Raw genomic sequence first — 24,283 nt, 5'->3', positions numbered from 1 at the left:
TTGGACAAATTGACAACAAGATTTTTTATGGTTTTGTTTTTTAGACAACAGATACTAGAAAATAAAGTAAGGCAAAAATTGAAATAAACATTAAACGTAAAAATATGAATTTGGATAGTGCTTGAGTTAAGACAATTTCAGTACCAACCCGTTGATTCCCAAATTTTAGCATATAAGATTAGCAACATTAATTTAATTTCAGATATGAGGGTTTGTTATTAAATGCAATTAGAGATGATGATAGTTCTAGGTTAAGCAATCCCCATACATGATATGCGGGATTCTAATTTAAGCAACTACCATAAATCCAATTACAATTAATATACAAAACAACTAAATTAATCATCCGGGTTTGGGTATGATAGCGTTTCCAGTTCTAGTAACTCTCATACATGGCATGAAAGCTCTAAGTTAGGCTTACGCTCCAATCCAAACCTAGTGATTTTTTAATAATTAATACACACTCATACTGAAATTTAAATTAATGTTACTTATTTAAAGCGCAGCTTTCTTTGGGAATCATTGGCATTGGACACTGTCCTTGCCTTAACCCAAGATTAGATTTAACTACTCATTTTTATTTGAAAGTTAATTGACAGAAATTTAAATGACGTAATTTAAATAACAGAATTTAAATGACAAGAAATTTAAAAGCATAAACTAACCGGCCATTTAGGCGGTGGATAATTAAATGACAAGAATTAAAATTGCAGAAATTTAAAGGCATAAACTAACCGGCCATTTAGGCGGTGAATAATTAAATGACAAGAATTAAAATTACAGAAATTTAAAGGCACAAATTAACCGGCCATTTAGGCGGTGAATAATAAAGTAATAATAAATGACATAAGAATTTAAAAGAAGAAAGAAAAAAAAGTAAGATTATAAGAGAAAGTACTAAAGAAAATGAGAAAGAACAAGAACAATTCTCAAAGAGAGAATTATAAGGAAACAACTAAACTTTTATTCAAGAATAATAATCACACTTACAAATGCAATCAAGTGAGCTATTTATAGGCCACAAGATGCAATACAAACCACACAATTTCAATTATTCAATTAGACATAATTATATCTAATGGGCACTCACACACTTAAAGTTAAATGGATTTTAGCTATAATACACACCTAATATTAAATGGATTTTAGCTAAAATACATACCTAATAAAGCACTCATAAAGTTAAATGGATTTTAGCTATAATATCCACCTAATAGTTAAATGGATTTTAGCTAAAAAACACACCTAATAAAGCTCTCACATAAAAAATAAAAATAGATTTCTATAAATTGGTTTTTAATCTTCATTAGGATTAAAAATAATCCTTGGGCCTTCTCCAAATAATATTTTCCATGGGTTACTCAAATTGGGCTTTAATTTTTCATGGGTTTGATTTCTTCATGGACTTGAATTCTTCATGCCTAAAAAAAATAAAAATAATTTAATGTTATTAATAAATTATATATTATATTTATGTATTACACATGGCACATATATATATTAGATTATATTATATATATATTACATGCATGCATATAATGATATATATGTATTATATATAATTTTATATATTATTATTATTTATTTTAGAACTTCATTTCATTCATCTTTCAATTTAAATTTACATATAACCATAAAATATATATTAATATCTAATTTAAACCATATTTAAGATCGAAAGAAGGGTATAATTATAATAAATTTTTTACAAAATTAACCACTAATCAGCAATCTAATTTTCTCTTGAATATTCATGTATCTTCTGATTTTAATGTTTATGATTGTATGTTTTGATTGCATAGACGGCTGCTATTTAATTCTTGACGCATGATCAATTGCTAGCTTGAATACAAAATCCGTAATTGTTTGGTCTTTCTTGCATAAGTAGCAACTAGGGTTGATGATTATGGACAAGTTTTAGTTCAATTCCTTGGGAGTACATGTGATGAATTAAATAAACCAAGCTTGTGTGTTTATTAGTCAGATTTGGTCTTGTTTCCACAAAGTTTAATGTTGCTTTTGAATTAAATTCTGGAGAGCTTGTTCTAGGATTGTTTGAAGGTAAGGGTTAATTGAAAAGTTTGTTTTAATTAACTAAAAAGTAAGGGAAACATTGAATGAACAGAGGTTGTTGTTCTTTCTAAGGCCAAGTATTCAAAGAAAATTAGTGACTTTGGGATCAATGATCAATGTCATAATCATTGGTGGATAAAATCCCTTCTACCGGAAGCGTTTCTATTGATTACTTTAATCTTTTTATATTCTGATTTGTCTTATTAATTTAGAATAATATTTTATTTTTAATTGTTTAAATTTCAAAATTCAAAACCTCCCTATTGTTTCTTCTATTTATTTTAAGTTTTCAAAGAAATAGATCTAACCAATCCCTATAGATACAACATTGCTCATCACTATCACAATTTACATTTTTAAGAGCAAGAATTTATTATTTGTTGAATTCGACACCCATCACCTACTCCTTGCCAATCATATCTCTTACAAAATAAAGCCTTACATCTATGTGCTTAGTCCTATCATAAAATGCACTGTTTTTAGAGAGGTGTATAGCATTTCGTGAGTCACAATAAACTATAGGTATTTGCTCAGCCATCCCAAGCTCTTGGGTAATCATTTGCAGCCAAATGGCTTCTTTTATGGCCTCAATTAGGGCCACATATTTTGTCTCGATTGTGAAAAGAACAACTATATGCTGTAGATTAAATTTTCAACTTATTAAGTTTCCACTTACTTTAAAACATAACTAGATAGGGATCTCCTTTTGTCAAGGTCATAGTGCTTTTCTCTTAATTCCTTATAATATACACAATGGTCAAAATTACACTTATTGTAATTTTCTCTAAGTATGAATTCATCAAACTTCTTATACCATTGTCTTGAGGATTATTTAAGGTCGTATAAGAACTTTTGCAATAAGCTAATCATCTATTCTTCTCTTTTTTTCACAAAGCCCTCTGGTTGATCTATATAAATTTTTTTTTCAAGGGTTCCATGTAAAAATGTTGTCTTGACATCTAATTACACTAATTCTATATCCCAAAGAGCGACTATAGCTAATACTAGTCTTATAGAGATGTGTTTAATTATTGGAGAGAACACCTCATGGTAGTCAATTCCCTCAACTTGGGAATAGTCTTTGGCAATTAACCTTGCATTATATCTAGTCGATTTAGCCCCCGGAATGTATGATTTTCTGTTGAAAATCCATTTATATCTTATTACCATTTTATCTTTTGGTCTCCTTAGCAGGGACCATGTTTTATTCTTATGAAGAGAATTCATCTCTTCTTGCATTGCCTTAAGCCAAATGACCATGTCCTTACTATTGCAAGTATCATTATAGCTTACATGTTCACTCAACTCAATTGAATCACTTATATTTAAGGCATAGGCTATAATATTTGCATCACCCCAATCTCTCAATTCCTACTGATCTCACTCTCAAATTTATAGTGAATCACACAACAAGAAAGGGAAAGCGAGTTAAGGTTTTCACGATGCTTCTTTTGCAATTTCAATCTCTTTGCAAAAAAATGAAGTTTCAGAATATATATGCGGGCCAAGGGACAAAACTGAAATGAATAGAAATGCTCCATTAAACGGACTTGGACTTGGGCTTGGGCTGTAGACACCAATGGCCCATGGCCCATTTTATTTATAAAAGACCCAAAAATGCTTGAGCTACACACATTCTTAACAGTATCTTTGACAACGTATTGTATGAAGGCGATACCGTAACCGGAAACTTCGTTCTCGTGGATCGCCACGCCTTCTGGAACTCGCCTCATCAGCCAGGCATCGACTTCACTGTAACATTCTTCTTCACCGCTCCTCGTTGCAGTCCATTATTAGTCATTAGTTTTGAAATCTTGATCTTCCTTTTCTGGATTCTTTCGACGTTGAATGCTAGGCCATGATTTCGGTTTTAAAAACGGTCTTCTACTTCTTAAATCCAATAGATTCAAGAAAATGTGTCTCGTGAAATGATTTGGAAACTCTACGAGTACAATACTACAAGCAGGTAAGGTGAGGTCTCCTGCTGGCATTGAAGTACATTCGGCGAAGGGATCATCCGGAGAGAAATTCGAGTTCAAGGCTCCGCAGATATAGAGTTGGAATATTCAAATTCTGTTTCCTCAACCTGTGTTCCATTCCGGACACTGTATCCTTCTACATGCACACCGAACATATCCCAAACCACCAAGATCTTGCCAGAAATGGTATGTTCCAGATCATTTAAAATGAATTGTCATTTGTACTCTTGGCTCATTTTTGTTGAAGTATACTTCTTAATTAATTAACTAAGCATATACTCCTCCTCTCTTCCGGATGGTTTTTGAATTTAATCATCAATTTGCAGAACATTTGGACCCTATAAATGTCAAGATTGCCGAGATCGGAGCGGCGTCAGATTCTGTCAAAGCAGAGCAAATGTACTTGAGAGAACGTGAAACTCGCAATCGCTATGGTAAGATGTTATAACTGAATGTGTAAACATACATAACAGCGTCAACTATTACGCAGCTAAAAAAACGCTTCGACCATTGAGGAAAAGCAGACTATTGCTCTGTTCGAACTTTCGATGGAAATGGGACCTTCATCCACCGATGTACGAAATGTTTAAAGGTCCAAAAAAAAGCAAACCCTTCCGTTGCCGGGAATCGAACCCGGGTCTCCTGGGTGAAAGCCAGATATCCTAACCGCTGGACGACAACGGATTGTTGCACAAATTATTATTTTAGATTTAAATATACAGTAACTAATATCCTGTCATCAGTCACAACTCCCGAGCTCAAATAGTTGGATAAATAGATGGCTCAGCGATTTTTTTATATCACACATCTTCTTAGATATTCACTTTAATTTATATTAATTAGAATCATAATCGAATTACTTAGTATTGTAAATTAAGTTATAATAGTAATTATCGACAACAATAAGAATTCAATTCAAATTCAAGAATTAAATTTGTAACTGTAATTTCTAAAACACACACACACACAGAGGGTAAGATGTTCATTGTTATGATCAGTTTCAAGGTAATAGAAGAAGAAATCTTTTAACTGATTGCATTACCTCAAAGATTAATTAGTGGCCCATTAACAAATCGGGAATGTGTATGTAATAATAAGTCTAATAATGGGCTTAGGTTCTTTTGCGTCTAGTCATGTTGCTTATTAAATGATTTTAATGGATAAGTCGAGAAGATATTTAATAATTTGTCATTAATTAGTAGCCCATTAACAAAACCTTTTGCCAACAATAAAGAAACACAGAAATTTCATAGAAGTAATAAATGAACTCACTCACTCCTACTTGGTGTCCCAGAGAGAGAGAGAGAGAGAGAGAGAGAGAGAGCGCACATGCAAGCCAACAACTTTCCCGATTATCGGCACTGCAATTTGAAACAGTTTTCCGAAACCTCCAATTGGAGGTCCGTCTTAGTAGCACCTCAGTTGCCGAATGGAAATTGGGATGAAGTCTCGTCTCGTATAAAAGTGGGGTATGCAACTCACTTACGTTGGCCAATGCCTTCTAATTTCACCATTATAATCCAATACCCTCCAGACAAGAAGTGAGTGTCATAGCCCCACTCCTGTATAAGATGTCACCCCAAGTAAAAAAGAAGGTGGGGAGAAGATGGAGAATAAGATCAGCAACAGTGATCTCTTCTTTGATACGAGTTGGTTGGCTCCTGGTTGGATCAATTAATTTCTATATCACACAACCACCAAAGTTAATAGGAAAAAAAAAAAAAAAAAGAAAAGAAAGAAGCTTTTGAAAAAGATTTAATACTAACAGGGTTACTGAAAATGTAACCTTTAATCTTAAACAAAAATTTTAACATATTTTCTTTGTTAGTTATTTTTTTGTCACTTTAAGTTGTCTTTACATGTTTATATCGGGCACGTGTCTGTGTAACGGGGACTAATGCCAAAGAATTAAGTTGATGAAAAAAAAAAATTGATGGATAAAATATGTTAAAATTTTAGTTGAATAGCTGCCACATTTCTTAATAGTTTAGAGATACTATTATGTATTAAGTCAATTGGAGTCAACGTGAATTAAAAATTAAAAAAAAAAAATCTAAACTTCAAACTTGTGACTCTATCCACTATTGCCTTTCCACTTGCTACAACCACTACTACTACCTTATTACCAGCCTGCCATCAAATTTTGCCCTACTTGCTTTTATGAACTGTTCATTAGTATTGACTATCCTTACCTGTTGTCATCACTACAACTAAAACTCTAAATTTTATCAAGAAGATAAATTTTTTTTTTATCACCCCCCATTCTCTCTCTCTCTCTCTCTCTCCCTCTCCCAAACACCAAAATCACTATACTCACTACCCATGACCACTATAACTAGTTGTTTCATCTCAAACAATCAAAACCTCCACAACCACCACCACAACTAGCTCCCTTTCTTTCTCTCTCTCTCTCTCCCCTTCTCTCTACCTATCTATTTGAGCAATAGTTATGTGATTAGGTGTAGTGGATCAGTTAAGGTCTTGGACAAGTCAAGATCTTGATTCAATTTTTATTTTATGCATGTGATTTCTCTTTTTTTTTTTTTTTTTTGAGGTCTACTTTATTTTTTTAAGATCACAATTCTTGTGCTTATCGAGATTGTTTTCGTTGATGAATGAAGTTTAGGCAAAATATGCAATTTTGAATTTTTATAATTTTTAATTGTGTTTTATCCAGAATTTATTTAATCTTGGATGTTCTCTTAAGTGAGTTTTAGTGTGATGGAGTGGTAGGTGGAGTTTTTGATAGATGTTTTTGGTTGCACAGAAGCGATTTGTGGCAGTGGTGATCAGCTGGATTATTTTACTTTAGTGATGGCGGTGGCTGGCAAAACAAAAACATATAGTGGATTTGTGTTGTAAGAGAAGTTTTTTTTTTTTTTTTTTCATTTTATTTTTTTTTGGAAAGGAAGAGGAGTAGTTGTGATGGTGAATTGCAACATGAAAAGAAGAGGAAGATAGTGACGGTGGTGAAAGGTTGAGAGTGAGACAAAAATGAAAGATGAAACAAAAGACAACAAAAAAAAAAAAAAAGAGACTAGTATTGTGGTGGACGGACAACGAGAAAAGAGGAGTGGTTGTGATGGTGGTATTGGCCACACAAAAAACAAAAAAATGAAGATGATGGTAGTGATGAACATAAGAGAGAATAAAAAATAAAGAAGAAAGGGTGGAAATAAAATGGGTTAAGGATTTGAGAGATTTGAGTTTTTTTATTTTATTTTGTTTTTGTGGTTAATATAAGAAATTATGTGTAAAGATTTAGTTTAATGTGTAGTCTTATTTATCATTGTTAATTGAATTATTAATTTTCAATTAATTGAAAGACTTCAAGTGATGAAAAAATAATTGAACTAGAGAATATGTCAAAATTTGAATTGAGTGGTGTTCTTTCTTGACCAAATAGGGGGACGATCGAAGGCGGGGCGCGGACTCCGACGATGGATCCGTCCGAAGGACGGCTAGCACCTACAAGTACTCTGACGATTGAGTAAAAGAGTAAGATACGATAGTGTATCAGTAGATCAAATGTCAGATCATATCTTGCCTCTTAACAGAGCTGGTTGATATAGGAGGAGAAGATATCCTCCTACATGCATAAGATGTGCGTTTGTAGGTGATGGGACTGGCTATCCGGCGCCGATAAAGATTCCCAGGTGGTAGCATAGTGATGATGGGACGCTCATTAATGTGGATGAGATCCGTCATTAATGAAGATAGGATCTAAGACGGCTGCGCGAATATCCAGTGAATTTGCAATGAAGCCGTGATAAGCCGATGTTGGACCAAAATTGGGTCCAGAAAGGAGATCAGATTGGGCCAAGGTCAGGCCTGAGGAGGGGCTGAGATTGGGTTAGAGGGAAAGGCCGAGATTGGGCCTAAGGGAAGGGCCGAGATTGGTCTTGAACGGGCCAAGTGGTGAAAGGTTATTTTTCTTAATAGTTTAAGAACCTTTTTATGTATTAAGTTTATAAAATTTGCTTATTTATCTATCTTTTGTCCCTTAAACATGCTTGTAATCGCGGTGTAATTTATATTTTAATGAAGAGTAACGTCAAAAATATAAATTGATGAAAAACAACTAAAATAAGATATCAAAATTTTAATTAAGGGATTAAAAGTTACATTTAATAGTTAAAAAGTCTTGTGATATATTAATCATCTGATCAAAATAGCAACATATATGCTTCCCCACCCTGATGCATATATAATTCTTCATAGAGAACAGTAATACTAGATCAACGATTCTCTTACTTAGCCACATTATGATTAAAAATGTTTTTAAAAAATGGTGGTAAGTTAAAATAAAACTTAAAAGATCCTTAATTATGGACTAATACGCACGGATTAAAATTAGAAATTATCAAACAGATATCTGAGTGCACAGTTGAAGATCAGACCATTAATTCTCCCATTATCATCATATAATAATAATAATAGTAATATAATAACAAATTGACAACGACAGATTATCTTCTCCGCCCGGCCAGCTCTCTGGCCTTTCACTACTACAACACAAAGCACATTAACACCACCACACACAAACACACGTGTATATATGTGTGTATACGTGTGCATATATATCAGGATTCATGAAGCGCAGCCAGGCAGCAGGCAACTGGAAAAGAAGCTCCATCCTCTTTTCTGATAAAAAAAAAAAGAAAGAAGAAACTTATTAATTAAAAATTAAACATATGCATAAATGAACTAACTTCATTGAGGTTTTTAACACACAAGTCATGCGTAGAGAGAGTAGAGGTTATAACTGTAGATATATTTTCTATATTATTATTATTATTATTATTATTATTATTATTATTGTGTTTTGTGTTTCTTTTCTTTTCTTTTCTTTTTTTTCCTTTGTTTGTTTGTTTGTTGTATTTCAAATTTCAAATTACAGTCAAATGAATGGTGCAAGAGAGGAGTGGGTAAGGAGACGGCGAAACTGACTTTTCCGACGTGTGGGTGGAGGAGCGCCGGCGAGATCTTGTAGAGATCTTCGTCAACAGCCTTAGGAGCTTTTCCCGGCGGCGATGGAAGTGGGCTCGGAGGTTCCTTCACCGCCCAACCCTGCTGCCCTCCTCCTCCTCCTCCGTCTTTCGCATTCTGGTAACGAACCTTTCCCTGCAAAAATACAAAAAGATTTTAGGTTTCGTTTATTTTATTTTAAAATATTAAGGATCTAGTTTAGGAAATTGAATTCTCATTTCTCATAATTAATTCAAAATATTTTTATGTTTAATTAAATAATAAAGTACGTTTATCCGTTTAAAAAAGTACTACAAACATTTATTTTATAATTTAAGTAAACACCCGTTTTAAAAGCCAAAAAAAAAAAAAAAATTATCACTATATTTAAATTTTATCTAAAATATACTAATCTTCAACTATATTTATCCTTTTACTTTGCAGCAAGTGCAGGCCGGACTCTAATTATAAATTAATTATGTTCTCAAGTTTAATTAAAATATTTTAACCACAGCTCATGGCTTGAATAAATAAGTCATTGCTAATAATTCAAAAGGCAATCTCTCCATAAAACCAAAAAAAAAAAAAAAAAGAGAAGCAGAGTCTGTTTAAGCGCAACTGTTTCGAGATTTTAAGTTTAAATGATTTACAAGTCCTTACTCTTCGGCGAGGGACGACAATCATGGCTGGAGAGAGAACATCAGTCTCATAGAAATCGCCGGCGACGTACAAGTCCCGATCTCCTGGGTAACTGCACCGGAGCAGCCCGGCTTGCCTCGCTGACTCGAAGCACTGCGTGTAGGGAAGCGCCTCCACGCAATCCCAGCTCCCGAAAGCTGGCACATGGCTTCTCCTCATCTGCTATCATAATGCACCAAAATATCCACAGAATTCATCAACAATTCCCACACTCTTTTAAATGCACCAGCAGATTAATTTGTACAAGAGCTGTGAATAAAACAAAAAAAAAAAAGAAGAGAAAAACTCACATCCATGGCTGCCAAACGAAGAAGAAGAGTCGATAGGGTATTAGAGAATTGACCTCTCAGCCTCAGAGACTTCAAAATCGTTTTATTTTTTTGTTCTGGCTTTTCTACAATCGGCCGTGGGTGGATATAAAGGCTAAGGGAGAAAGATTAGGGCGTGTTTAAATGGGTCTTCTTCTTTATGAGCTTCCCATTGTTTATTGGTGGGTTTTTAAAGAGGAGAGAGAGAGAGAGAGAGAGAGAATTCTACTGAAAAGGAAAAGGCAAAAGAGGAACCCAGATATCCAAGCTTCACAGTACGAAGCAGACAGAGGGACAGAGAGGTAAGGCGAGAGAGAGAAAGAGAGATTAGCTTTTTCTTTCAGACTTTATTTACAATGGGGTTTGTGCTTCAACCCCCCTTTTCTTCTTTATGAGGAGGCTGAAATGCCTCTGGCTGATCGGATCAGTGTATATTCCATTCAATTACACAGATAAAAGGTAGCTTCCTTCTGTGCAAATTAAGCCTGAGACGATACCTTTTTAAACCCCATAACAATAGCTCCCCTGCCCTGCCATGGCCAGAGCTCAATCAGAAAAAGTAAAATTTAATTCTATTGGTGAAGAGATAAGTGATGGTCGCACCGAGAGGTCAACACCGGCGCAGTTATCGCCGGGTTTAGAGGGTACTGTGAATTGCAGGGATCAGTCCAGAAGAGAGTAAAAGTTTAATAAATTCTCTTATTAAACAACTGGAGGTGCGCGCTTCCATACGCGTCTAGACTCTAAAATGACAAGTCCATCTAGTGGCTGAAGTTTTTGTTTTTCTTTTTTTAAAATATAAATTTAAGTGTATTCATAAAATTGAGTTGCATAACATCAAGACTAAAAAAGCTTTGAATTTAATTTTTGAGTTAGAAATTTGAATTGAAAAATGGGTATTGGGGAAAGATCTGATTTGTTTTGAATAAAATAATCAATCAATCTTGTTTTAAAAGAAATAAATAAATAAATAATAAAGATCTTGGCGACTGGACTGCCCCTGTTTTCAGCTGCATTGCAACATATTGAATTCTTAAGCAAGAAAATAACCAATTAATTATGCTTTAGATTTATAATTTTTTTATTTTTAAATTTGAAATGGGCCAAGCGAGGCAAACAGGCAAGCAGGCAACCGGGCTTGGCCAGCCTAAATGTCGGGTTGAGCTGAGAGTCACAATCTGCGTGAGGCCTCAACGACATTTTCGAATTAATAATTAAATCCATCTTACAGCAGCCGCGCGTGCCGTCTTAGCTCAGCCGGTAGAGCGCATGGCTTTTAACCATGTGGTCGTGGGTTCGATTCCCACAGACGGCGTGAACTATTTTGCCCTGCTGAGTTGTCGTTTTCGATTGGATCCTCACATCTTTAAAATATGTAAATTTATTTTTAACTTTCAATTTTGTATTGTTTTTATTTAAAAAGAGTGGCGAAGTGGGTTGGGCTGTGTGGTATGGCCCACGAGCATGACCCATAGGAGATCCAGCCCAAATTGGCATGATCCTCCGTTTCAGATTTCCAACATAATAATAGAATATATAATTAATAATAAATATAGATGATAGATAAAGTAAGGTTCGTATCATTCATCTTAAACCAATTAAATCTTAACGTTACTATTATAATTACTCAACCACAAAGCGTAGAGCCAATTAAATATAATTCAAATATTATACACTTGGAATTGTAGTATCTTTTAGCACATGCCCAATCAGCATCAATGATGATGAGCATAAAAATAAAAATAAAACTACTTTAGCATCCAATAAAAAATAATTACCAATCTGAGATCATTGTGGAATTTGGATGCCATGTTTATAAGAAAAATACATAAATAAATTGTTTCTACGTGCAATTACCATATAAAATAATAATCAACAATCCAAATCCGTCAAACATAAAAGCTAAAAAAAAAAGTTTAACAATGTCTTTAGAGCACAAATTAAGTGATTAAGTCATTATAAGATAAAATTTATACTAATAGATTATGGATTCGATTCCTTACCTTACGTAATAAAATAAAGTTTCTATCTATTATTTATTTATTTTTGTTAAAATCGAAAACACGAATAATCCCAATAAAAGCCTAATCATTCAACACAGACATTGCCTTGTATGAACAATTTGATAAATAATCTTTGTAGTATAATATAATATATAATAATATCTAAAAAAAAGTCTCGCTTTCAATTCACAACAAAAATGTTTGTTGGAAACTAAACGGTCTACACAAAATTAATAAATAAAAGAAATCATGAAATTTCAAATCACTACGAGTAGTAGCACACGTCAAAGGGAGGGGCCGTTTCAATTCAATCGTCCGGACTCAGGCCGGCCTTTTCTCTGCGTGGGGGCCCACAAATTTTGAAATTACAAACTCAGGCCTCCATGGCACGTGACTTGGGCCTTTTTCTTTTTCTCTTCCTAGTTTATTGCATTTTTGCAAATGCAGGCCATTCCACTCCACAATCTAAATTTCATTTTTAAGATTAATAAATTATTCCCCCTAGAAGCTGAATTGAGGATTACAAAAAATACCCCTACTTTTACTCGCTAATCAAGTTGGTGCATAATGATTAGACCTTTGGAAGTTCATAATTAGGGTAAGAATGGGCCATTCCCTCTCCTGCCTGCCCTCCTTTTATTTTCTTTTATTTAAAAAAAAATAAAAAAAAAAGAAATTGGCAAAGATAAAAAGAATTTTCTTTTAACTTTTAAAAGAGCAGACTCAACCAAACCCAATATTTTGTGCTCTTTCATTTATTAGCTGCAGCTGCGCCTATTAACTCATACGTCAGTCACAACATCATTAATTATGTTTTTTTCTTTTTTCTTCAACCCATTGAATCAATCAATGGCTAGAATCATCAAAAATCAAATGAAAGTACTCATCAGGGGACTTAGATTGAAATATTTCCTAACCAAATCAATGCTATATATAGCACCCTCACTCACCACCTCGCAGTGTGAGACTATTCCAACGAGAATTGTTTTATCATTTTTTAAAATTAACAAAGGTAACACAAAATGTAAACTTCTTTTTTTTTTTTTAAAAAAAATATAATATTTATTTAGATGTTTAAGCAAAAAAGGCTCTGGCATTTGGTTTGTATCGTAATTAATCATTTGGTTTAGATACACACACTTTAATGTGAACCCACGTGTAATATCTCATATATGTTAATTTGAAAGCTTATGTTAAGTTATGCAATAAAAGGAAAGTTGTGGGCTTACCTGATAAAATAAATAAATAAAAAGAGAGCAGGCCGCATTGCCACTTGCTAGATAACGGTTATATACAGATAGATTACAGTCACGGGGACAATTTGGTCATAATTTGAATTATCGTAAACCACTTTGAACTGACAGCTTCGCCCTTCGTCCACATTGCCAGGCTTCTCTCTGTTCAGTTCGCACGGTGTGTGTGTGTGTGTGAGAGGGAGAGGGAGAGAGAGACAGAGAGAGTCTGTTCGTGTTTCTGATATTCGAGACGGAGGAGAGGAAGATTGAGTCAATTGCTTAGCTTAGGCATGGCTGGTGGTTACGTTGGGATATTGATGTCAGATCCATGGCTGCAGAACCAGTTCACGCAGGTGGAGCTTCGGAGCTTGAAATCTCACGTGAGTCTCTGGAAACTTCTTGCTCGTATTCTACTCTGTGCCAATCTTCGATTTCTTGATCTCTCTTTTTTTTTTTTTTTTTTTCTATTTCGGAGTAAAAACTGTGGATGACGATTGAGTGCGGTTGTGTTTGTCGCAGTTCATGACGATGAGGCGAGAGAGTGGCCGTCTCACGCTCGCCGACTTGCCGGCAAAGATGTCCAGACTGAAACACGTCGGGGAGAATCTCACGGAACAAGAGAGGGCTTCTTTCCTTCGAGATTCATATCAAAGCTTGGACAACGATGTTGATTTCGAACTCTTTCTCCTGGTGAGCTTGGAGATGATTATCTCACGGAGTACAAATCCAAATTGTCTTGTATTCTTTTCATCAGAAGTACATATTCTGATAATTAATTCAGTTATCCATTTGGTTGCCAAGAAAATAAATTGAGTACTATGGATCTTATATCCATTTTCTGGACATCTAATGAAGAGAAGTTCGTCTAATAAGTAACCTTATAATAATTACTTGGCTGAGTCGATGTGGATTTTTTACTCAACTTTTGGAACTAGGATTCTAGAAGTGAAAAAGGATATAAAGTAACTAAAGAAAAAAAGCAAATTTTGTTTTGAAGTTGGATTAGGAAAATGAAACTATGGAGATGATTAAAGAGCTAGAATCCATTTAGCTGACCCCACATGTGGTGTGTTATTGTTGTTTTAGGAAAACGGAAGAAACTCAATGCAGATATTCGTCAAAAACATTTTTTTTTTAATTTCGTTTGATTATTTGAAGAAGATATGCATGTAATTTAATTTTCCTTTGTCTTGACAAATCCTGGTTAGCAATTGCAAGCATAGCATTAAGCAACATGAAAGGTGAGATTTCAAGATTTTGTTCTCTTTCTTTCCTAAGTTTAGTGGGAGTTGGGACCATGTGGGCAAAGGTTTTCAGATATTTGCAATTCAACTCTTGCAGTTTTCTTGGCATAAATTTGAGGTTGATTTTTGCAATTTGTGCTGGCCTTTTATTTTCCTGCTGACCTACCAGTTGTGAAATCAATATGTATACTGCAGGCATTCTAGAATTATGCAATTAAAGAGTGTGAATTTTTTGGGTGTCGGCAGGTTTATTTGAAATTCCAAGCCCATGCAACAGCAAAGATGGGCAGTGGTGCGAAGAATTCATCTGCATTCCTTAAGTCTCCAACATCCACACTGCTTCATACAATTAGTGAATCCGAAAAGGCATCATATGTTGCGCATATCAATAACTACCTCGCAGACGATGTGTTCTTGAAGAAATACCTTCCAATAGATCCTTCAACCAACGATCTCTTTGAAATTGCAAAAGATGGGGTTCTTCTCTGGTGATCATCTTAGATAATGATCTAGTATTAACTAAATAAGTTGAATACCTATATATAAACACATGTAACTTAGTTTGTGTTTTGTCTTCTTGAATTCAATAATTAGAACTTTTCTTTCTTTCTTTTTTGTTTCTGATGCAGTAAGCTTATTAATGTGGCAGTTCCTGGAACAATTGATGAGCGGGCAATCAATACTAAGAGAATGCTCAATCCATGGGAAAGGAATGAAAATCATACTCTCTGCCTTAACTCTGCCAAGGCAATTGGATGTACTGTAGTCAATATAGGGACAGAGGACTTTGTTGAAGGAAGGGTATGCATCCAATGCAAATTATAACGATGCTTCCTTACATATGTAAAATTTTATTTTCTGCTGCATTCATTGGGATACCCATTTCCAGCAACTTGATTTTGGTTCCACTTAAGAGCCTCTTCTCAAGCAAATATATATTATGTGATTTTCTGCAAAGCCAAGTAATATTGTATTGGAAATCATACTCTCTGCCTTACTCTTCCAAGGCAATTGGATATACTGTAGTCAATATAGGGACAGAGGATTTTGTTGGAGGAGGGTATGCTTCCAATGCAAATTATATCGATGCTTCCTTACATATATAAAAATTTCTTATATGCTGCGTTCATTGGAATACTCTTTTCCAGCAACTTGATTTTAATTTCACTTAAGAGCCTTTTCCCAAGCAAATATATATGATGTTATTTGCTGCAAAGCAAAGTAATGTTGCATCAGAGACTCCACTTTGATAGAATCTTGCCTCCAAAATTACAGGCCTGCAAAGAAAGTATTTTCTTCTTATGTCAAGATAGATTATTTCTTGGAGTTTCTTTAGTTTTATGTTGTTGTCTCACATACTTATGGCTATTTTTTAATGTTGTGATTTTTATTATTTGCCCAGCTTTTCCAAGTTCCTGACATTGTCTTCTGGTTTGAACTGCATTTTAGTAACCTTCATGTTTATGCTTTTGGTTAAATGATAAATCATTTTCAACTAACAATTTGCACCAGGTTGGTGCATTTTTTGTTTTATTTTTAGAGCTTTATGTGGGTTAGATTGAGTGGCTCAATGCTTTGTGCTACCATCCAAACTGAACAAAACCAGAGCATAATGTACGTAAAGAATCATCCCCATCTACTGGGGGTTAAATTAGGTAATGATTGTTATAGAATTTCCAATTAATAGGAGAAGGAGTAGGTTTAACTCAATGTGTCCAAAATTCGTAGTCTTGCCCAAACCAACACACATCAACTCAATGCTTACTAGCAAGAGTTTCTATTTTATGTAGCACTATATTTTAGGAATCTTCTTCGGGACCTTTGTTTATAAGTCTTATCATGTTTTTTTCATTCTAGTAGTTCAAGCTTTGAGAATTATGTCATACTTTGTTCTTGGCAGAGGCATCTAGTGCTGGGATTGATCTCGCAAATCATTAAGGTAAGATTCTTTCAGCTATGTATCCAAACCTTTCACAGATATTTCAATACCATGATTGTAAGCTTTTATTAGTGCAACTTCTTCTATGGTTAGCTAAGAAACTTTGTGGACTTGAAATCCATTAACCCAATTTAAGTGTTTGGTTCTTTAGCTTTTACCTTACTGTGGGTACAAATTTATTTATTAAACTTGGGCTATTTCAGATACAACTACTAGCAGACCTCAATTTAAAGAAAACACCTCAGCTGGTGCAGTTGGTTGATGATAGTAAGGTGGAAGAAAACTTATTTCATCTGAACTTTTTTGCTTTTTGCAATTACTAGTTCATGGTTTTACAATTGCAATTTATCTAATATGAAGGCTTGTTCCTATATTAGGATGTAGAGGAGTTGATGAGTTTACCACCGGAAAAGATTTTACTAAGGTGGATGAATTTTCAGCTGAAAAAAGCAGGATACAACAAAATGGTCACAAATTTCTCTTCTGATATAAAGGTAACTGAGAGTGAGTTGAGAATAAATCACGATAGTTTTTTTGTGGCTGCCCATTTCCATCACTTGACATTTTTTTACTTTTGAGCAACTATGTTTTGTAGTTTATCTTCTCTTATAAAAAGATTTGTTAGCATAAACATGTGCTGGTTTCTGCCCCTTTTTCCTTCATGTAGTGGTTAAAATCTTTATTCCAACTCACTACTTTTTGACTGTTGAATCTCTTTAATTTAAATAGATCAAGGATGTGGATATACAAATATGAATCACTTGAGCTGTAATTTGAAGCTAAAATATTGAAACATCCTGTGATGATTCTACTTAGCTTTCTGTACTTCATTGTGATAAATTAGAATTAGCTATAAATAACTGAAAGAATTCTCAAATCTTAATAAATAAATAAAATAAAGCAAATAAACCTGAAAAACCTGATAATATAAGTTCTATTTTATACTGAAATAGTGCTAGGAAGTCAAATATCACTTGTACAAGGTATGAAAATAACAATTTAATAAACTGCCAGGTTATTCATTCCCAACTCAAGTCTTAACAGGAGTTGAAATCTTGGGTCTGGTATCCTGGGGAAAGTAATTTCCTTGTTGAAACCCCTAGCAATACTTTTGTTTAAGATTCAATCATTTAACATCAAGCACCTAGTGTAACTTTCTCTATGATAATTAGCAGGTTCTACCAACATGGTCTATCTCCTTGAAGGTCTCATGGTTGCACTTGCACTTCTCATTAGTTCATTGATCCAATTTTATTCTATGTTCACACGTGTTCGTGACAATCTTGTTTTCCTGTTCTTATTTATTCTTTCAATATTGTACTTTTTATTTGCCATGTCATAGTATGAACCAACTGTATATCATTGGTACTATCCAAGACGTGCTTGAAGAAGTCTTCCATTTAATTTGATTATCACTTTTCATTTGAGTGATAATAGAGGAGACAATATCCTTAACTAATCTTTTAAGAAAGCCAAATGGAGAAAATACATCCATGCAGCTGACCCCATGTAAGTGGGGCAAAGTCTTGCTGGGTTGAGTGATTGTTTTTGTTTCTGGCTAGACATTGTAAAGCAAGTCAACTTGTAGTCATGGCTATATATATATTTCTTCAATTATTTTAACAAGACATGCCTCAGATATAAATACTGGTAATTTTATCTGATGTAGTTTTTGAATAACCAATATCCTTTCCCTGCAGGATGCCGAGGCTTATGCTCATCTGTTAAATATTCTTGCACCTGAGCACTGTAATCCATCTATATTTTCTGTTAAAGGTCCTCTAGAAAGAGCGAAGTTAGTTCTTGAACATGCTGATAAGATGGGGTGTAAGAGATACTTAACTGCAAGTGATATTGTGGAAGGTTCTCCAAATCTGAATCTTGCTTTTGTGGCGCATGTCTTCCAGCACAGGTAAGAATGAGCCTATTTCACACATGCAATGAAATTCATCTAAAATGTTTACCTGTTGATTCTTTCATGGAAGGAATCTTGTGAAGGATATGATCCTTTATTAAAGTATCTTAGTCTCTCTCATAAAGCTGCGAACTTAAGCATTCATGTCAGTTTGTCAAAATGTTTCAACATGTCTGCTTACAGTATATGCATTTTTTGAGGCGTGAAAATTTGCCATTTACAGGAAAAAAAAAAAAAAAACATTTGCAAACTGAATAGAATTTTGAATTCGTGCTAAAGGTTAGTGTTCTGGATTCCTGTCTCTTCACCTTTTTGCTACTAAATCAATCATATGAATATGATTGGCTTTAACTCCTTTTGACTTTCATGGAAAGATTTGCCTTTATCTACCTTAGGAAATATTGACTCTAGGTGTGTTTGTTTAATTTTCTATCATTGTTCCCGTATAATTGCATAAATATGTCAATGTAGTTTAAAAGTATTTCTTAGATCAAAGCGCCTCTAATGCAAAGTATTGATTGGACTTGGCAATGATGTTAATGATAACAAAGTCATTAGCAGCATTTCTTGGGGGGATTGATTGGGCTGTCATAGTCTAAATCAACCATTCTAGATTTGCTTATTTATGGATAGGAGCTAATTTTGCTGGCATGGTGAAAATTTCTTTTTGCTCATATTTTAGCTATTAAGTAGTGGTTCGTGGATATGCTGACTATATTTCTTGATCTGTAGGAATGGGCTTTCAACCCAATCGAAGCAGATATCTTTTCTTGAAAGCCTACCTGATGATGCATTAATCTCTAGAGAGGAGAAAGCATTTGGGTTTTGGATAAACAGTCTTGGAAATTCAACATACATTGACAATGTCTTTGAAGATCTTAGAAATGGGTAAGTATCTTACTGACTGTAAGACAGAGCAGACTTTACTCCTATTAATCATGAACTTAAAATTTAGAACTTTGAACATACTTCCTGAAGAAAGTAAAAGAAGGGAGAACTGGGGTGCTCATCTGTTATCTCAATTGAGGATAAAAACCTAATTATGGTGTCAAAAAGTTGGACTCTGTTCTGAATTTTCAAAAACTTGGAAACTGAATATGTTCTCATAAAAATTGAAGCATGTTGATGGCTAAATGTTATTTATACTAATTGAAGAATGTCCTTGCCCCTGAATGTTGCTTAGTTGCGTCTTGCTTCATGTTATCTTCACTCTTAAAGAAATTAGTCCTTATACAGGTGGTTGCTCTTAGAGACCCTTGACAAAGTGTCACCAGGGATTGTTAATTGGAAGATTGCTAACAAGCCTCCAATTAAAATGCCATTCAGAAAAGTAGAAAATTGCAACCAAGTAGTGAAGATTGGGCAACAACTGAAATTTTCCCTTGTAAACATTGCTGGGAATGACATAGTTCAGGGAAACAAGAAATTGATATTAGGTATGTGCTCAATTGTATTTATCATTGGTATTGCTATGATCTCTTGCAATCCATTGACATATTTAATGAATGCTCAGCATGTATAAATTAAATTGAAATATTTTATATTTCTGCTATAAGATAAGAATTTCTGAATAAAGAATGTTGAACTTTTAACTTTCAGCTTATCTATGGCAACTGATGCGATACAACATACTTCAACTTCTAAAGAATTTGAGATTCCATTCCCATGGGAAGGAAATTACTGATGTTGACATTTTAAAGTGGGCTAACTCCAAAGTAAGGAGTTCAGGGCACCAGAGTTATATGGCTAGTTTCAAGGTATTGTGTTGACGTCTATCTCTAGTCATGTTATGTGATCACAAATGTTGTTAGGCTGTAAATTTTAACTTCTAGAACTAAATTCAACTAGTAATTGTTTGTTAAGTTCCTGTTGTGGAGTGAAAAAGGCACTCTGTATGCTACTAGTCGTTGGAGTGAGGATGCCAAAGGCAAGAGGTTCAGATAGATACTAAAGCAATCTGGAGGATGTAGAGTACACAGAGTGATAACAATGCAGAAAATTAATGTGATTTAACTCAACAACCTATGTCCACAATCCCACCACAAAGAAATAATCCACTAACCAAAACCAAACAAGCATACCTCATGTCTTTAGATAACTGGTCACACTACACACTAGGACTTTGGTCATCAAGCTATGGAACACAAGACACACAACACAATAATCTAGGTATATCACTCCACAAATAATTGGGAGTGGTCCATCATTCACTGGACCAAGTCTGCCTGTTTATAGGCTTCAAATCACAGTTATAAGGAGGTTAGGTCTCCTAAACCTATATTAATCCTTAATCAAAATCACCATCTGATAAAGGATTATCTGAGAGATTTAATCCTAATCAAATTAGAATTTGAGGAGTTATCTCAACAGGTGTACATTCTCGAATGCCAACTGGCATGCTATGATTGTGAGGGTAGTCACTTTAGTACCCCCAAAATCTTTTAGTCAGACTATAATGAGCCAAAGCCTCTAGGTGGGAAGGGCAACAATGGTGACAAGCCTTAGCTGACCACCAAACTGCAAGGCACCAACTAGCCCTGTTTAGGGAGTTGATTTGGCTCTTCCTCAGGAGTCCCATGGTGTAGAATATTTTTATAGGATGAGGAGATAAAATTGATATTTGTTTGGTATACTCAATAAACATTATAGACTTTAAGTGGTTTGTCAAAATTGTGTATGCAAATAATTAGATAAAAGTTCATGAATTTGTCATTGCAACCTGATATCACTGATAACATACATCATATTTCAAAATTCTTAACAACCGTAGAAAACTGCTTTTTAGGTGGTTAAAATGTATCGGAGATATAAGTCCGTGTACACATATTAAAAATTTGGAATTCAATTCTATACTCAATAAACACTAACTGTAAGAAAGTCAAACTTTAATGTATTCTGACCTTACTCAATTAGATCGACAATATTTCCCAAGCCCAAAGAGTTAGGTTCTGAAAGTTATATATGTTAAGATATACTTAAGTTCACATAGTTGCAGTACAAGATATAGAATTTTTCAACCAAGAAGACAGAACCTCTCAAGTTTAGATTTCTTAATCTCTTAATCTAATATCACTAAATCTTACTCCATAATTCCTGATATCAATGTAATCTTCAAACAATTACAAATAATGTCCTGAAGATGTGTTCTATTCATAAAGCTTTAGTTCCTAACACTAGACTTCCTCATCTCTAATCTAAGAACATGATTATGCACTGTAATTAACAGAAGAGACCTTGACTTACCTAGATAATAAGATTGCTTCTAGAGAGGAGGTAACGTATCTTGCTCTCCTTCTCTATCTTCTAGAGATAATTGTTGGTAAACAATAAACATAGGTTATTTTGTTAGACAAAAACCTTCCACTATTTTTTAAAATCATGATTCCCATGTACTAAATAATATTTCGAAGCAAATATTTTTAAGGGGGTCTTGCACTATCAAGCCAACACAGTTGTGCTTCACGTGAATAACTAATGTTATGAAATTTGACCAGATTAAACTTGGTGGATAAATTTGGATGTATTTGTATTTGACAAGTCAGGATTTGTATTTGAACATGGGTCATAAATCTGATCCATTGCAGCTGAACGCAGTAACAGGATTGTAGTTTTCTGGACAACATTCAGATCATTTTAACCTGATTCTGAAGCAATATGTTTTCTGCACATCAAAGTTTTTGCTGCCTTGTTCATGACTTCTAGATTATGTAAGAAATACCAAGTCACATTATCAATTCTGTAGTCTATTTCTTCAGAAATTGAACACAATGGAGAATGGTGACATTTGCTTCTAAGGTTTGCAACAACTGCAATTCTAGTTAATAGAAAAATTACTATCTCAATTTTACAGGATAAGAGTTTGTCAGATGGAAAATTTTTCCTCGAGTTACTAAGCGCTGTAGAGCCTCGAGCAGTTAACTGGAGTCTCGTAACAAAAGGAGAAAATGGTATGTCTTCTTCTTAACATTTTTTTTTTAAATCAAAATGTTTGTTTGGGTTTACCTTAAATCAGTTATTGGCTGTAGGCGTATTCTGAATTTTCTGTTTCTGAGTTTAGTGGTTTGGCACTTAAATACTTTTATTTGAATGTGTTGCTGTAATGTTAGTCCAGGATGGAGAAATATGATCTTTGTATATGGCAAAGAATTTAATGTAATTACCTCATTCAATGGTGTGCTGATTCACCCTCTAGGTTGGCTACCACAAAATTTTGAATGGTATATATGTGTTAGTTATGGGAGGGGCAAGGTATCTTAGCAACAGTAAGGTTTTTTTTTTTCCCTGACTGAAATGCAATAGGTTAGGGGCAAATAGCCTCTTTGAAGAAAATACAAGGGGAAGGATGGGTACAAATACGACCCTCTTCGAACCCTCAGAAAGTGGGTAGCTTTGATATATGTTAGTTATGGCTGCATTGGGATTATTCAAGATGGAATTTTGTGCAATATTAATATATTCCTTTTGATCTATTTATTCGGCTTTTAGGTTCATACTGCTGCTACTATGTTTGAAAATGATTGTTTTATTTTTTCAAATTTTGGCTGTATAGAGGAGGAGAAAAAGATGAATGCAATCTACATAATCAGTATAGCAAGGAAACTTGGATGTTCAATATTTTTGCTGCCTGAAGACATAACTGAGGTACTTCCGAAATCCTGAAATTTTAACCCATGGTTTTTGTTGTTATTGTCTTGATCATGATTCTGCTTATCTAAAGATATTGGTGCCATGTGAGGGAAATGGGACATGACTCTGAATCAGCTGGGCCCATCTAAGGCAGCTGAATTTGGGTTGGTCTATTTATCAATTTAATAAAGAAGGGAAACCTCCAAGATATTCAAAAAGACTGATTAGGAACAAATTAAAGTCTATTAATTTGCTGCCCGGTAGACTTTATTAAAATGTATGGATTTAGGATTTTTCGTCACTCCCCTGTGACTGCAAGTGACCCCAAGAGCTTTGGATGAAAGTCAAAGATCTTCTATTGAACCAAGTAACCTCTAAATCTAGATGACCCCTTTCCATTTTGACTAAGGACCTATAAAAAACCTACGTGAGATGAACAATCTCATCGTCTAGCGCACCTTCAGACTTGGGATTTTTGATAAATAATGGCACATCTTTGTCAGGTAAATCAAAAGATGATTCTCACGTTGACAGCAAGTATCATGTTTTGGTTCTTGAAACAACCTGTTGAAGAGAGGCCATGCGGAGCTTCAGACAGCGAGAGTGGAAGCCAATCAGAGACAACCTCAAGCACAACAACAGACGACACCGCTTCTGAGTCATCGACAGATGACAATTTGAATAGATAGAAACTGATCATCCACTCAATTTTAGGTTCCCTATGCCAATGTATCTTGTGATAGTTCTTACAATTTATTTGTAAACCGACTGCTTTTGTTTCTTTATGTCAATGTTTCACTAGTTTAATTTTTGGCTTTTCTTCTCTCTCTTCCCTAAGTTTGAAAGCACGTAATTATACATGAAAATTTGATGATACTAATGCAAACTTGATTGGCTTAATGTAAATATTGTTTTATAATTTTCGAGACACTAATATTATGTACAATATAAAGAGTGTTTTTCTACCTTACACGTAAGGTGAGTATTATATAACATAAATGATGAATTAGATAATGTGAATTTAAGTATTTATATTATATAACATATCTTTTACATTATATAAAATACTCTTTATGGTGTGAAAGATACTATTGCCTTTTAATATCACAGAATTTTTCTAAACTATTTTGTCATAAATTATTTGTCATCTTAATTTTAACATACTCAATTAGGGTACTATTGCCTTATTTAAGGCAAAATGTTAATTTCTTCCTTCCTTTATATATACAAGGCATAGTAAAATAGGAAAATAGTGGGGAGTCAACAAAAAGTCAGTTTAGTGGTCCTCCTAGCC

General features: G+C 34.2%; 2 protein-coding genes, 1 long non-coding RNA gene and 2 other non-coding genes across 6 annotated transcripts; 3 read left to right on the top strand and 2 right to left on the bottom strand.

Annotated features, from left to right (window-relative positions):
• The first annotated feature begins 3,720 nt into the window (after positions 1-3,720).
• LOC127798174 (uncharacterized) lies at positions 3,721-4,843 on the top strand. Its single transcript, XR_008022347.1, has 3 exons — positions 3,721-3,827; positions 3,978-4,238; positions 4,379-4,843. It is a non-coding gene; the product is annotated as an uncharacterized LOC127798174 (long non-coding RNA).
• Positions 4,665-4,736, bottom strand: TRNAE-UUC (transfer RNA glutamic acid (anticodon UUC)). Its single transcript has one exon. It is a non-coding gene; the product is annotated as a tRNA-Glu (tRNA).
• A 3,587-nt stretch (positions 4,844-8,430) lies between the features above and the next one.
• LOC127797741 (uncharacterized) lies at positions 8,431-10,697 on the bottom strand. 2 transcript variants are annotated; one of them, XM_052330879.1, is made up of 4 exons: positions 10,010-10,697; positions 9,681-9,881; positions 9,003-9,176; positions 8,431-8,696 (listed from the first exon to the last, which is right to left on the bottom strand). In XM_052330879.1, the coding sequence occupies exons 1-4, from the start codon at positions 10,013-10,015 to the stop codon at positions 8,643-8,645; spliced, it is 435 nt and encodes a 144-aa protein (XP_052186839.1). In that variant the 5' UTR covers positions 10,016-10,697; the 3' UTR covers positions 8,431-8,642. The 2 variants fall into 2 exon arrangements, with proteins under 2 accessions (XP_052186839.1, XP_052186840.1); XM_052330880.1 differs by having other exon boundaries at positions 8,433-8,696; positions 9,681-9,878; positions 10,010-10,688.
• Positions 10,698-11,269: 572 nt separating this feature from the next.
• On the top strand, positions 11,270-11,342 carry TRNAK-UUU (transfer RNA lysine (anticodon UUU)). Its single transcript has one exon. It is a non-coding gene; the product is annotated as a tRNA-Lys (tRNA).
• A 2,028-nt stretch (positions 11,343-13,370) lies between these two features.
• Positions 13,371-23,876, top strand: LOC127796276 (fimbrin-2-like). The gene is made up of 14 exons (XM_052328343.1): positions 13,371-13,645; positions 13,785-13,955; positions 14,756-14,997; positions 15,139-15,310; positions 16,410-16,448; positions 16,652-16,720; positions 16,826-16,942; positions 18,149-18,360; positions 19,096-19,251; positions 19,600-19,799; positions 19,963-20,120; positions 22,214-22,310; positions 22,913-23,004; positions 23,493-23,876. Exons 1-14 carry the CDS (start codon positions 13,556-13,558, stop codon positions 23,676-23,678), a joined length of 2,001 nt encoding a protein of 666 aa, XP_052184303.1. The 5' UTR covers positions 13,371-13,555; the 3' UTR covers positions 23,679-23,876.
• Positions 23,877-24,283: the final 407 nt, after the last annotated feature.

This window comes from Diospyros lotus, chromosome 3 (assembly GCF_014633365.1).
Source record: "Diospyros lotus cultivar Yz01 chromosome 3, ASM1463336v1, whole genome shotgun sequence".
NCBI lineage: Eukaryota > Viridiplantae > Streptophyta > Magnoliopsida > Ericales > Ebenaceae > Diospyros > Diospyros lotus.
The sequence above is the reverse complement of the archived record's forward strand: the minus strand, read 5'-3'. Positions and strand labels throughout refer to the sequence as shown.